Source organism: Triplophysa dalaica, chromosome 9 (assembly GCF_015846415.1).
Source record: "Triplophysa dalaica isolate WHDGS20190420 chromosome 9, ASM1584641v1, whole genome shotgun sequence".
In the NCBI taxonomy this organism is placed as follows: domain Eukaryota; kingdom Metazoa; phylum Chordata; class Actinopteri; order Cypriniformes; family Nemacheilidae; genus Triplophysa; species Triplophysa dalaica.
This window is the reverse complement of record NC_079550.1, coordinates 16095782-16109661: the sequence shown is the minus strand read 5'-3', so window position 1 is coordinate 16109661 and position 13880 is coordinate 16095782. Positions and strand designations below refer to the sequence as shown.

The following is a 13880-nucleotide window of genomic DNA, read 5'->3' as shown; positions in this document are numbered from 1 at the left end:
GATACGAGGGCACGGTAATAATATCTGATTTGGTTGTGTACCTCTTCCCTTTAAATACATCGAACTGCTCCGGGCACCCTCAGCTTTTTAAGCAAAGGTCAGAGGAAGACTCATTGATTTAGCATTTTAATTTTATTTGTGCTGGGCTCCGAGGGGGACTGGCATTCAGCGTGGCAGTGGCTCTTTGTTTTGTAAGAGGCTGTGAATGTCTGGGCGTCTGTTGAGACCCGGCCTGCTTCGCTCTGGCTAATAAGTGTGAGATGGCAACCAGACGCCTCCGTAATAGCCACTAACACTTATTATCCTCCCCGAGATTGGAAATCCATGTGTTGTCATTGAGGGATCCCGAGACAAGATCGGGGGAAAAATAGATGTGTTTTTTGCTCAAGCGTACAGGTTAAAACAGATGTGTGAGTTGCGTCGCAGGCACGGCGCGCTGGTGTAGGTGGGCTGTAAGGCAGAAGTGCTTTCCAATGTAAGGAAATGGCCTGTTCGGAGTGGTTAAGTCACTAACTGAGCGAGATAATGCCTCTGGGTGTTTGAAGCGGAAAAATGCGACGTCTCCTCTGCCAGCGCCAAGGCAGCTGTTGTTTTGCATTGTTTGATCCTCTCCTTCATGTGACTTTGCAGTAGATGCAGAGAGGACCCTCGGTATCGCATTCTTCATTAAGAGATCCTGTTATCCGCGCTGGGTTTGTCATTAGGCGGCACGGAGGCTTTTTGATTTGCTGCCATTTCCAGCATTCGGTCAAGAGCTCACCCTGCCGATAGCGCTCTGAGCTCTGACACGAGCGATCGTTACCTAATCTTTCTCTGTGCAGTTGATGTAGTTAGACGGTAGGACAGTGTTTTTGGAGGATGCTCTTTGCAATTCAAAAATGGCTTTATTTTATGCTAATGATTTTAGGTAGGGATGTAGCGGTTCATTCAGCTCACGATTCGATGAGATGCAATTCACTCTGATATCACAATGCAAATTTTTCATTTTTTTTTACCTATGAGTCGACCCATTAGAAGTTCTCAAATGGGGCAAATTTCTTAATAAATAAAAATATATTTTATGTTTAAAACAAATTCCATATAAAAGTAAAAAAGAAATAATACAAAAGTCTTTAACTTTGTCTGCGCCTTTTCTTTTCCTTTTTTTATACTTTTTTTATAGTAATATCCACGTGGACCAAGTTTGCATTAAACACAGCAGCCCCTGCTGTTTAAAACATGTATTGCAATTCATTTGATATCACAACTGGCTTGAATCGTCACAAATAACAATCGATTTTCAACGGCTCCTTGTGAATCGTTACATCTTATTGTAGGGTATAATGAAGTGTCCAAATGTATCTACTAATAACAAAATATCATAATTTTTGTCATGAAAGGATGCCAGATGGTTGTTCAGTTATGCTTTTTTATATTGATTATAGTAGCTTTTTTATATACTGTAGGAATGTCAAAATATACTGCTACTTTGGTTCATTCAAAAGTTGATTTTAAGGAATAATTAGTAGTTAGATAAAACACATTGAAAAGGATAAAAATGACATAGCAGCATTTTACTTGAAATTGTTTTTAACTCACCTTGAAGGGCACAAGGGTAGCAAATTGTGAGAGATTCTTTATATTCACGTTAACTACTATATACTTTTAAATGAGGTTGACTTGTTTTGAATGAAAAAATATAGAAAAAACGTACTTACTGAGCAAGACATTCGGCCAGAAACTTGGACACTTTTGCGTAATACGTCTGTAGACTTTTAAAATAAATAGTTGAGTTGTCGACTTGTTGAAATGTCAGTTTCACATGCATCCTGCTGTGGTGCAGGTACTGTAACCCCCCACCCCCGTCTCCGGCAGGCTCCCCGAACCACCCAGCGTGTGCCAGCTCCCTCTCGGCTGCTGAGAAATTGCTCCTGACAGCTGATTTGTTGGTTGTCAGAACTGGTCGCTGTGCGGCTGATAAGGGCGTGGAGGCCCGAGATGGAAAACTAACTGCCTCTCATGATTTCAAAGGCAGGCCCATCAGCCTGGGGCCTGCAGACACATGTTAATGTCCCTGGGCTGAAATCACCAGAGATGTTTCTTCCATGCACAGGGGCGATCTTTAAAGAGCCACCCTCGCATGAGCTAGCCCGTGCTCAGCATGTGTCGTCTGGCCACATCGGAATGTGGAACATCAATGCAAATAAAACGGTTTGATTATTTAATTTGACGCTAATTGTTGGCATGCGGTTATTTCTGCCCTGGCTGTATAAACGTGGCTTTAGATGGTTCTTGCTGCGCTCTTTTTAACAAAGAACAAAGATAAAGAGAACATAAGGCAGCAATAATCAGGCCCGGCGAGAGAATGAGCGTATGCAGTGATAGGACACAGCCTCATCTTTTCTGATTAGCTGTCGCTGTGAGCCTGCTCTGTAGTGTAAAACCAGCCAGTATGGAGATACTTCTGGGTTACCGGGGTCAGTCTTATTTGTCAAATAGAGGTGTTGTATAGAGGAGACCGGGGCTAGCTGTCACACTTGTTTTCTTCAGTGAATATTTATTAGGGGGAAGGTGTGATTTTGAAAATCAGTTTAAAAAAGTGTTTGCTACGAAAAACATTTTTCACCATTTTTGCACAGAGGACAAGATGCAATTTGTTTAACACATAGTAATCTTTGCGGGGCATGTTGTCACACTATATGGGGTACTGTAGGTCAATGGAACCTGCTATTAAATATTTTTAGTGTAAGTTTTTATTAGTTAAACAATTACAGTGTGAAAAACTTATTACATGTCAAGTACAGTAGCATACAACAACATAAAAAAATGTATATGTAAAAGTATAATTAATACATTTTATTAATTTGTAACAAATACAATATGACAGTTTGTTAAATAATTGACTGTTAATAAAGATATAAAATATGAAATTTAGGATTTTTTTTATAAATGCATGAAAAAGAATAGTTTTGATTGCAAAGCTAAATTCATTTTATACAGTAGTTGGCCTTGGCCTGTGTGTATGCTAGTGTGGTTTTATTTGTGTGTTGTTTACTTATCCACTAGCTACTATATAAAAAAATGAAATTAGTGTGGAATTGCAAAAATTATACTAATTGGAGAACATTTTGAAAGGGATGTTTGAAACCAACTTACAAAATCATTGGTGTAGAACTTTACATTTGTACTCTTATAGACCATTTTGCAAAAGGCAAAAACGCTGATCCAGAAGCACGTCCTGTTTTATTCTAAAAACATAAGGATAGAATACATATTTACAACCAAATTTAAGCATCTTAATTATACATGTTCAAAAACTGAAACAGGAAGTGCTTCTGGACCAGTTTTGTTTATGTCTTGCAAAATGGTCTGTAGTCAATGTGACAACCAGCCCTGGTCAGATCTACACTAAGAAAGGTGAGCCAAATAGACAGGTTAATGGAGCAGTGAGATTGTCAGATGCCTGACCTGAGAGGACACGGCTAGACCTGATCCGGCCTGCAGCCACATCATGGGCTCTGATCAGTCACAGGAAGCTCTAATAGGCTTGTACGGGAAGCCATTGCAAGAGAAGAGGTCACTGGGTAATTGGCTGTGAATGCTGTTCCAGCATCCTCCCATGGGACCGTTGCTCCTATAACTCACTTTCTGTCAATGATGTCAGCCCGAGAGGCCGTCTAAGCCCAGACTGAAGGGTCGATGTGGGGGTACTGGCCGGCGTCCAAGGGTGACGGCTCCAGAGATGATGGCAATGGCAGTATATCACCCCTACAGCCCGTACATACAGTAATTGCCCTTAATTACCTCTCGTGGCCCGATACAAAGCCCTCATACGGTCGTGGCTCAATGAAAGCGTAGCTAATACCCCATCAATCAGCAGAGCTATAACGTTCTGTCGACTCGAAACAGCATGTCTTCCACCTCTACTGAACCTCCGTGTTTATCCCCGGCAGGGCGAGGAGTGGATTCTACTGTGTCGTGGAGTCAGGGAGCAGATAATGCAGACCATGTTTTCTTCCCAAACAAAACAAACTGTACATATAATCGCTGAGAGGTCACGCAGTACTGGATCAGGGGCCACCGGCGTTTTATCCCCTGCCCTCTTATCGTCCTACCCGCCTCTTCATCTGCTCTTATCACGGCCGGTGTTGAGAGGGGTTCTACTGCTTCCTCTTTTGGGCTCACTGTCAACCCCTTTGACCTGTTGACCACGGGACTTATCTCTCACTTTCTTAAAAGCCAAAAGCCTTGTTTGAAAGCAGCGGGGCGACCAGCAAGTTTACAGGCGTTTTATCTTTGTTCTTTTTGTTTTTGGTACTTGAAAGCTTCTATATCTTAATAAAAGCGCTGGGGATATACTGTAGCTAAAATTATTGTACCTTTTTTTTTGTCATTTTTTTTACCAAAAACATATCAAATATAGCACTATATAACCAATTGTATGTATACTGTATGTATTATGTTTTGTTTTCACAGCTATTTAGATTCAATGGGCTTCATGTATGAAACACGATCAGAACAAATTTTTGTGTTAACCTAAATTTTCGGATTGTCATTGGTATTAAACTTCGCTCATTGGGACAGCATTTCACATTCCAAAGATTAGACACAACCACTGAGAACACTCCCCTAGATTCCCATTGTGAGTGACATGAATGAGTGATTGTTATTTATGTTGTCACGTTACGCAACGAATTCTGGTAAAACTTAACAGTAAAGTTATATTTGGTAACATTAATTCAAACCCAATGTACTAACATGAATAAGTGTAATGCCATTAACAGGTATAAAAAGATTTTTGATAAACTCATTTGGTCTGCAATGTTAGTTAATGCATTCACTAGTTTTAACAAATACAACCTTATGGAGTGTTACCCAAATGTCCCTTAAAGGGACAAATATTGTCTTTTATCCATCTGAATGTTCCTCACCGTTTAAACAAAAGTAAGAATAATAGTTACTCATTTACATACGCTGGGTGAACTTTATATCACCTAATTATTATTCATGAACCAAGCTGATAAGGTTTCGAAAGTGCACCCATCCCCTGCGCATTTTAGATCTGGTTGTTTGTGTATTTCAGTTTGTTTACGCATGTGTGATTTCATGCGCGGAATTATTGGTATTCCGTATGCAAACATCCAGGTCTAGTTTGAGACTCTCAGTGTTGTTGAACACTTTCTGTTCATCTTTAAATCTCCCTCAGTCTTCGTGGACAGGGAGAGCGTGTTGTGTACCATGAAGTGAAATGAGGAAAAATGGCTCGTCATGTATCGAAAAGCTCGCAGAGAAACATCAAATATTTCGTAATGGAATTCATATGCCGGCTGGCTCTACAAATCCCATTAAAACAGCTTTGAGCGTTCAGCATCTCTGAGGAACAGGCTCAAAGCTATTTTAATAGTGCCCAGGACTTCATCATTTTAACAGCAAAAGAGTTCCTGCTCTGTACTAGATACATAATTTGCATGGCATTAGGACCAGATAAAACCAAGATTGCAGCACGGCTCAATGGCTCATTTATGCCTGCTCCACGCGATAATAGCAATCAACAGATATTTGTTGCGTTTCCTGTTCATTTATCTGCTTCTGTGGTGGTTCACTTCAATCATCAGCTGTTTTCTTCCCCTGTTTTCTTCCTCTCTTCCCCTCTTCCCATCCTCTTCCTCTCCACAGGGTTCGGCTTTGTAACTTTCGAGAACGAGGACGTGGTGGAAAAGGTCTGCGAGATTCATTTTCACGAAATCAATAATAAAATGGTGAGTCGGTTTCGCATCTTTGCAATTTTTCAATTCAGGGGACTGGGATTAATATTTGATGCTGGAAGCAGAATAGAGGCTTATAATGGGCAACTGTACAGTGAGGGTGACAGCGCAGGTGGGTGGATTGTGGGGGGTGTCACGTCTGTCCCTGGCCGGCCTACTTTCGCGGGGATGTGGAGTCACTGGTGTGCACCGGCCACAAAGCATGAAATTGTGTCTCGGATCCCTGTCCGCCAAGCAGGGTGAAAAGTCTGTCCTCTCTCCCTGTCGCAATTCCCTCAGCCGGGGACGACTGGAAAAGGTCTGGCAGTCATTCTGAGGTCTTGTTAAAAGTGCTCGGTGCAAAGATTGAAAGAAGATTTAAAATCAAAGCATGGGTGGTTGCTGCATGTTGGCACCTGATGCACTGTCCTGTGATTTTATGTTTGTATTAGATTTGCTAGGGTTTTGAGAATGAAAGGCAGCGGAGGGACACGCTTACTGACCTTGAGGCATGGCTTGCGCTGCTCGCGAAATTAAGACAACCCGAGTGTCATTCTACATGATAGCCATTTAGCAGGATTTTTAATGAAGGTCAACACTGTCAGGAAAAATCATTTACTTATACTTTGAGTCTCTGAGACTCAAAGAGTTTGTCAAGGGTGATGCTGCCTACTCAAATGGTCGTAAAAGCAAATAATGATAATTCTGTCATTATTTACTCATCCTTGTGTCATTTAAAATGTGCTTAAGCTTATGTGCATATAATGAAGGGAATGGTGACTTGAGGCTTCTTTGGAACACCATAAGGGCAAGTAAATTATGACCAAAGTTTCATTTTTGGGTGAAGTGTCCCTTTAACTTCACTTGACTTTCAGCTGTGTAAGTTTTCTGGTTGTTCAAAACGGTAGCATTTTAACACAGCACTTCATCATGTGGCACCGTATAGGGTTTAAAACAAACTTTGCTTATGAATATAGACTGTATATAAAACGTGCATTCAAGTATGATTTAAACCCTAAACGTGTCGATTGGTTCAAATGAGTCAGTTCAGTTAATTTAAAAATGATTTGCTGATTCAGTGACATCATTGACATTTTACTTTATCATAATGTTGGCACCATACAACCAAGCCTCTACTGACTCCCCATTGATTTCTATATGATATAGCATCAAATATTCTCATTATTGAATCGGGTGCCTAGAGGTAGATAACTTCTTTTTTTCAAAGCGTTCCCCTAGCAGGAACCTCACTGTTGATCGACTGGCTGAGTTAAATTGGCCGTTAGAGAATTAGTTGCATAGCTAATATTAAACTGGACTCTCTAAAGGGTAAGTTCACTTAAAGTGAAAAATTTGAATCTTACTCGGTTATATTTTCAAACCTACAAGACAAAACGATACATGATGAACAATGCACAAATGTCTCTTTTCATGCTGATACAATGATTCACAGATTTCACAAAAACACTGTAAAAGTATCACAGATGTGTATGACTTTTAGCGGCGTGTAGTGGTGAGCTTGCGAATTGCAAACAACAGCTCACTTCACTCTAACACAGAACTTAGATGTCGTCACATTTATTCTTCTTTCCAATAGGAGATGATGTATTTACGAATCGCACTCTGTAGAGCAGTTTGTCCATTTAGGGCTTCTGTAGAAACAACATGGAGAATTTCACGTACGGTGACTCGCAATGTATGTAGATAGAAAAAGCTGATTTGAAGGTAATAAAAGCATACACTTCATTATGTAAGGTCTTTATACACTTCTAAAAACATAGTTATCTGTTTTATATTGCATTTTGGTGAATAGATCCTCCTCAAAAATTACACACTCAGGGAAATGCGTTAACTTTTTTGCCACGGAGCAATGGTGCTACAGAGGTTTAAAGTTTTGTAGCACAGGCCAAACAGTATAAGTACAAGTATAAAGAGTCTTTTATATTTGATCAAATACACTCAAAACATATTTATGTGTAGTTTATAACATGTATTAAATATCAGTTTAGTAAATAGAAGTATACTCTAGTGTTTATAGTTGATCAATTTATTGCTAGAATACTACAATTTATTATAGTAATTATTTTAATACAATACAGTGTTTTTAATCTGGATGTTCAAGTTTACCAGACTTTTATTTTGACGGGTCGTCGCAACGAGTGTATGGTTGACGATATGTTTTCTCTAACAGTGAGATGCTTATGAAATAATTTAGACTTTTAATTTTTATGTCAATTCCACTATTGCACACACATATATTACACAAAGTATTTAGTGTAATTACATCAAAAGTAACTGTAATTAAATTACAGAAAAGTAAGAGTAATCCCTTACTTTACTATTCAAGGGAAAAGTAATTCAATTACAGTAACTATTTACACCCAACACTGATCATACGCGTACTACACTGGTAAATTTATTCTTAGCACAGAGCACAGACAGATGTTTTCATAGCATTTATGACCGGTATGTTGCACTTTACAGCCCTGCACACTGGACCTTTAAGCCATACAATTTGTATTGGGAACAAACAATGTGTCCACATTGGATGTAATGGGATGGAAAAAAGTTACCCCTGCCTTGTGTGGTGATATTGCAAGGAAGATGAAAGAGATTCCTGTTTGGAAATAACAAATAATGATGGTGTTTTCATTTTTGAGTGAACTCTTTCTTTAAAAAAAGAATAACGAACCAAAGAAAGGATTGTTACAAAAATATGTACTAAAAATGACAGTCCTTCACTTCACATCCTAGAGGGGTGTCAATTTTTGGATGTTTTGCTAAAAAAACTCAAGGCTAAAAAACACGTATACGATATGAGAATAGAAAACACGCACCCGTCCCCTCGCTCTCCGTTGCTCTTCATACTGATTTCAATTGGCATCATCAAGTTGCTTTTGCCAACAAGATCAAAGTGGTCTCTGAAGCATCGTCTGCTAGCAGGCCTGTGTGCATATTTGACTTGCTAATTCTACCATGGTAATATTGTTATTATCATGAATATTTTGTACAGCGGCCGTAATGATCTCCCTCTGTTTGTGAAAATGCCAGCTCTGTGCGACGCCTGCCTGTTTGGTGAGCCGCCATGTTGAGAGGCGCCATCTGTGACCCTTGACCTCGGGCTGTGGAGCAGGGAGGAAGCCAGCCTCAGTAACTGTTTATAGAGAGGTTCTGTTGACCCAGTAAGGCCACTCGCAAGCTGCCAGGGCCCTGGATATCCATAAATGACCCTAAACGCTTCCAGGAACTGGAAAGCTGGACCCATAAAGGTCTCCACAGACCTCGGGCTTCCTGATCAGCTCATTTGATATCTGGCCTGGAATCGCAGCCAGACATTAAACATTCAAGAGACATTTCCTTGATCCACAAGCTTGGAGACGGAAACGACGGGAAGGTTTGCATGCTCCAGCAGGAAGGTTAGACCTCATGCAAGGGGGATGAGATGGGTCGAGGTTACCTTGAAGTGAACTGTTTAGAGATTCATTTGAGCTGCTATTCCGCATTAGGACTGAATGCAAGAATATAAAAGGACAAGTCATGTTTAGGGAGTCGAACCCACATTACTTTCTTATTGCACATCTTGATTATTTTATCAATGAAAACAATTAAACAAATGCACAACCCGTTCTAGATTGAGGGGATGTCTATAAATAGACTAAACTAATGGCTGTTTCGACTGGTTTCCATCTACACAGCACGCTCAGTCGTAATTTACAGTTTTTTTCTGAATGTTTGCTTTATGTATTTTATATTTTATTAGGCATTCCATGGACTTTATTTGCCTCCATGCAGTCTTTATTGAGGAATACCGTGGGATTGAGAGCCGGCCCGGCTGGGTAAAGGGTTGAAATCACCGGAATAGCTTTAAAACAGCTTTATCATTGTCATAGAGCATTAACGTTCTATAAATGTTGGTGTGTGTGTCGTAATGTAGTTGAACAAAGCCACATACAATTAAATATACATAAAAAATATCCAAAGATTGTGGAAGCTCAATGTTACTGATTTGATGGGTCGATGTGTCACCATCATGACGCATTAGCTGAGCGAGGGAGCGTTCGATAGCAGACTAAATTTAGATAGTATTCCAGAAGTCAGGAAGTGTTATTTATAGTTTGATGGCTGTTCGACACGATGGAAGAACCGATTGTATCGTGACCTGGTGTAAACCGGTCTCTCTGTTTCCGGGAACCATTGCCGACACAACCTCAGAACAATACGGGCTGCATAAGTCTTCTCGCATCATATTCCAGAGCACATCCTATATTTGCCGTTATTAAACCATCAAGTACTCGGTCAACACCCTCCTCGCCCCTAACACGTAAAGAGCAATGCCGCGCCATGGCCGTCCGTGCCTGCAGCAGAATGATCTGAATTCTCTGCTCACGTCCTCTTCGGCTGTGCCCTCGCCACCTGCGGGCAATGTGGAAGTTGTCTTTCTCATTTCTGTTAACGTTCCCGCCCTTCCTTTCAGCTTGCCCTGGCCGCCCAGCCAGCCCGCCGCCTGCCTACCGCGCGTCGGCCCATTAGCATGTATGATAAGTGTCGAGTGTGTCGGCAGGCCAATTTAGTGTCTGCCTCGCCGCTCTGAGGCCCCGGCCTGTGCTATCATCGGAAGATAATCTACCGCTGTGAGGAGAGAAGGAAAAAGTGTCAGTTGGGGAAGGGAGAAAATGATTCCTACTCTCCTGCCCTTTTCGCTTGCGGCTTTCTGTAGCTTTCTTCAGGACGTGGGGCAAATGGTAGTGTACTGATGACAGTTCAGAGCTAGCGTGCTTACATGTCTGCTACATTTAACAGGCACGGACTGCCTCTGGGTCCAGTTATATGCGCCACAAATATTAGAATTTGAAAATGTTCATCTCAAAGTATATTTCTTACAAGTTTATTCATATGGACTTATTTTGAATTAAAAATTTGCTTTAAGTCTTCTCAGAAATATACTTATTAAAGTTCTCAGAAAATCGAAGTTGTAAACTTGTGTACTCTGTATACTTGTGTACGCTTTTATAAACTAAAATGTTGGGCAGTTTAATCCCAAGTAGTATGCAAATTGTACACTTACAAGTACTTTAATTAATTTAGATTATTTTATCGGTGCTTATGTATATTTATACTATAAGCAAACATCAAGTTAATTTTAAAAAGTATACTTACTGTATAACTTACTTGGTCAATTATTGTAAGCTTAAAAACTTAAAATCATGTTTTTATTGTGTTATCATGTTTTATTGTGTTTGTTAACTGTACTTTTTTGTTATTATTAATCAGAACAACCCAAATGCAGTTTGATTGATATTACTTAGAATGAACAATAAAAACATACACATACATATAAATAATGCACATATGATAAAATTAAAAACATACATTCAAAGTTACAGATATGAACAAATATATTAGTTAATAGTATTTTGTATGATTTCTGATCTAAAAAAATGATATTTGTACAAACACATTCAGTAAAATACAACGCTGAAAATGTACATGTTTATACGTTCCATATAATATTGATTTCATATAATTTACAAAATATGTGTGTAATGTTATATATTATTACTAATACAACACATAAACAAGTTTAATGTATATTTTTTTTAGCTCGTAATATTTTTATAATATTGCTCTGTTTATTTTGTAATGCAAAACAACCGAAAATAAATGGACTGCACTAATGGCCTCTTCATAATAAAAGCAATAGGCGTGAAAATGCTGCACATTTTCCCCTTTTCTTTTTCTCTTTTTGTAAATACGAGCTTAACGCGTTGAGGAGCGCGTCTGTTTATTTGTGCTCTCTCTAATCACCCAGATTTGTTTAGTCCTTTTATCTAATAGATGTTTATTGCCGCTGTGTTTGTGATAACCGTAGATGTATTTACACACTCCTGCCACAGTATCTTAAGAGTAGGTTGGGCTAATGGAAGGGGATTGTGATATTTGAAAAGATTACTGTAATTCAGCCAGTTGTAATGGAGCAGGCTGTTTCCGGAGAGCTCTCCGAGATCTTGAAATGTCACAACAAAGAAAAGAGAAGATTCAGCACATTTGCGACTTAAATAGAAGGGCGGACATAACAAATGAAGAAAAAAGGGTGCGAGCGTGTGTGTATAGAGTAAGCAAGCAGAGACATGGTTTTCTCCACTTAATTGACCTTGCTGAATGAGGTCATAGATGTCATGAAGCTAAGAAGGGTTTGTTTGCAAACACATAAGGGTGTTATGATGACGGAGAGACCGCAGAAACATGCTAAAAGCGTGTGATATAGATGCTGTGCGTGGTCATTTAAAACAGAACAAAGCCGTGATTAAATGCTACTGTAGATTTCACACTCTTTTTATATGGCTACCACAGTTCTTCTGTAACCGGCTGTTGAAACAGACGTTCTGTTCGGGAGGCATAAATAGCCTCTGACAGCCTTTCTTTTTTGTTGGCGAATATAGATTTCTGTGTCAGATGGAATAGCTGTAAGTGTATCAATAATGTACGGGAGCCCCAAGTCTCCGATGTAATTTAATTCAAGTTGCGATGAATTATGCCTCAGTGTTAAGCCGTGAGTTCTGGAGCCTCCGGGCAAAGGAGCAGGGGGTTGTTTTCTCTGGTTCTTTTTTCTCACTGGTTTTTCCATCACGTCTGTTCTATCTGTGGGATCCCCACAAACAAGATTTGGCGTACAGTGTGACCCCTGTCCGGTGATGTAATGGGAGTTCACTGGGAGAGCTGTGATAACATTTAAATATGCTATAGTTGATGCGAGGCCACGTCTGTGGAAGACAGCTTGAGGCTGACTCGCTTGTTGTTTGAATGTGTATAAATCTACATACTTGACAACAGTTGGTTCCACATTAAATTTAAATAAGACTTTGTTTCCCCTGTGTGCAGAGTGTGCCACATGTTCCTATACTGACATAAATAACTGTTACATGGCAAGTAAAGTTCTTGCTGTGTGGTAGTTTATACAGTTCTTAAACGGATTCATATTTTATTCATTTATCATGTTACATTACTTTTTTGGGTTTGCCTTGAAGCAGACGTTGATGTCCTTCCAAAACCTCAGTTTTGCTGTTTTTCAGAAATTGAAAATAACTTTTTTAAATGATTCAATTGATGTGTTGTTAAACTTGACAAGCACCTTTTAATACTTTTTATTGGTTAGAAATGTGCAAAAATGAAAATATGGGGATACACAGTTTTAGAAGAATGACAATTACGACAATAAAATGCAGTTTTTCCTTATTGTATGAAGGACAACCTAAATTTATAATGGGATTTCAATTATCAATTTAAATGTTTCTTAGGAAAATTAACAATGTTTTTATTATAGTAGATGTATTAAATCTTTATATTTTTACGCAATGATTACTATTTGCTTTAAAATAGTTTTATTACAGACATGGTTAAACTATTGTGTTATGACTATAGTAAACGTGTGGTCATTATGGTTTTACCTATGGTTATAATTATACATGGTTCATTTTTGCAAGAGGTTGTAGGAAGCTATGGTTAACATGGTAAATTGTATATATTTGTACACATGGGCAAGTCCATGAAAATATCAACCTTACCACGAAAAAAAACTTTGGTAACAGCACAGATATTAACATTTGGGGGTTCAAATACTCATGTTAGATCTCACTTCAAATTTGTAAAGCATTTGTTTTATCTTAAGTGAATGATTTTTCATAGTCAGATCAGTGACATTTTCAGGATTGTTTAATCCGTAACGCTACATATCCCTCATAAATGGACACATGAAAATTAATATAAAGTAACTATTTTATGTTACATAAAGAGACATCCCTTCTCCATTCATTAGGTATTATTGCTTCAGGATTGTGCATTTTATTTTACAGAAATCCTTTCAAGTTTATCTTCTCACATCCTTTTTTGACACATCTAACGCATGTTTATTTCCCTTTTTTCATATATTTTTTTTCACAGACTAACATTTTTGATGTTTGGACTCAACAGGGGTTCAGTAAATTATAAACAGATGGTTCAATATAATCGTTACAAATTCATTCTCTGAGCATTTTTATGTCATGTCCATAATGCAAAATGTCACGTCAGTAATGTTGAAATTACCCACAAGGTAAACTTGCAAAGTAACATACGGTGAAAAAAAAACCCTAAAGTACTAAAATAAACTTCTCCTATGGA

General features: G+C 38.8%; 1 protein-coding gene across 13 annotated transcripts in view; it reads left to right on the top strand.

Moving 5' to 3' along the window:
* Positions 1-13880, top strand: part of msi2b (musashi RNA-binding protein 2b) — a 224939-nt gene that overhangs the window by 160184 nt on the left and 50875 nt on the right. For all 13 annotated transcript variants that reach the window (XM_056756457.1, XM_056756450.1, XM_056756455.1 and 10 more), the window contains exon 8: positions 5656-5738. In XM_056756457.1, coding sequence (XP_056612435.1) covers positions 5656-5738 — 83 coding nt within the window. The remainder of the gene's footprint in view (positions 1-5655; positions 5739-13880) is intronic.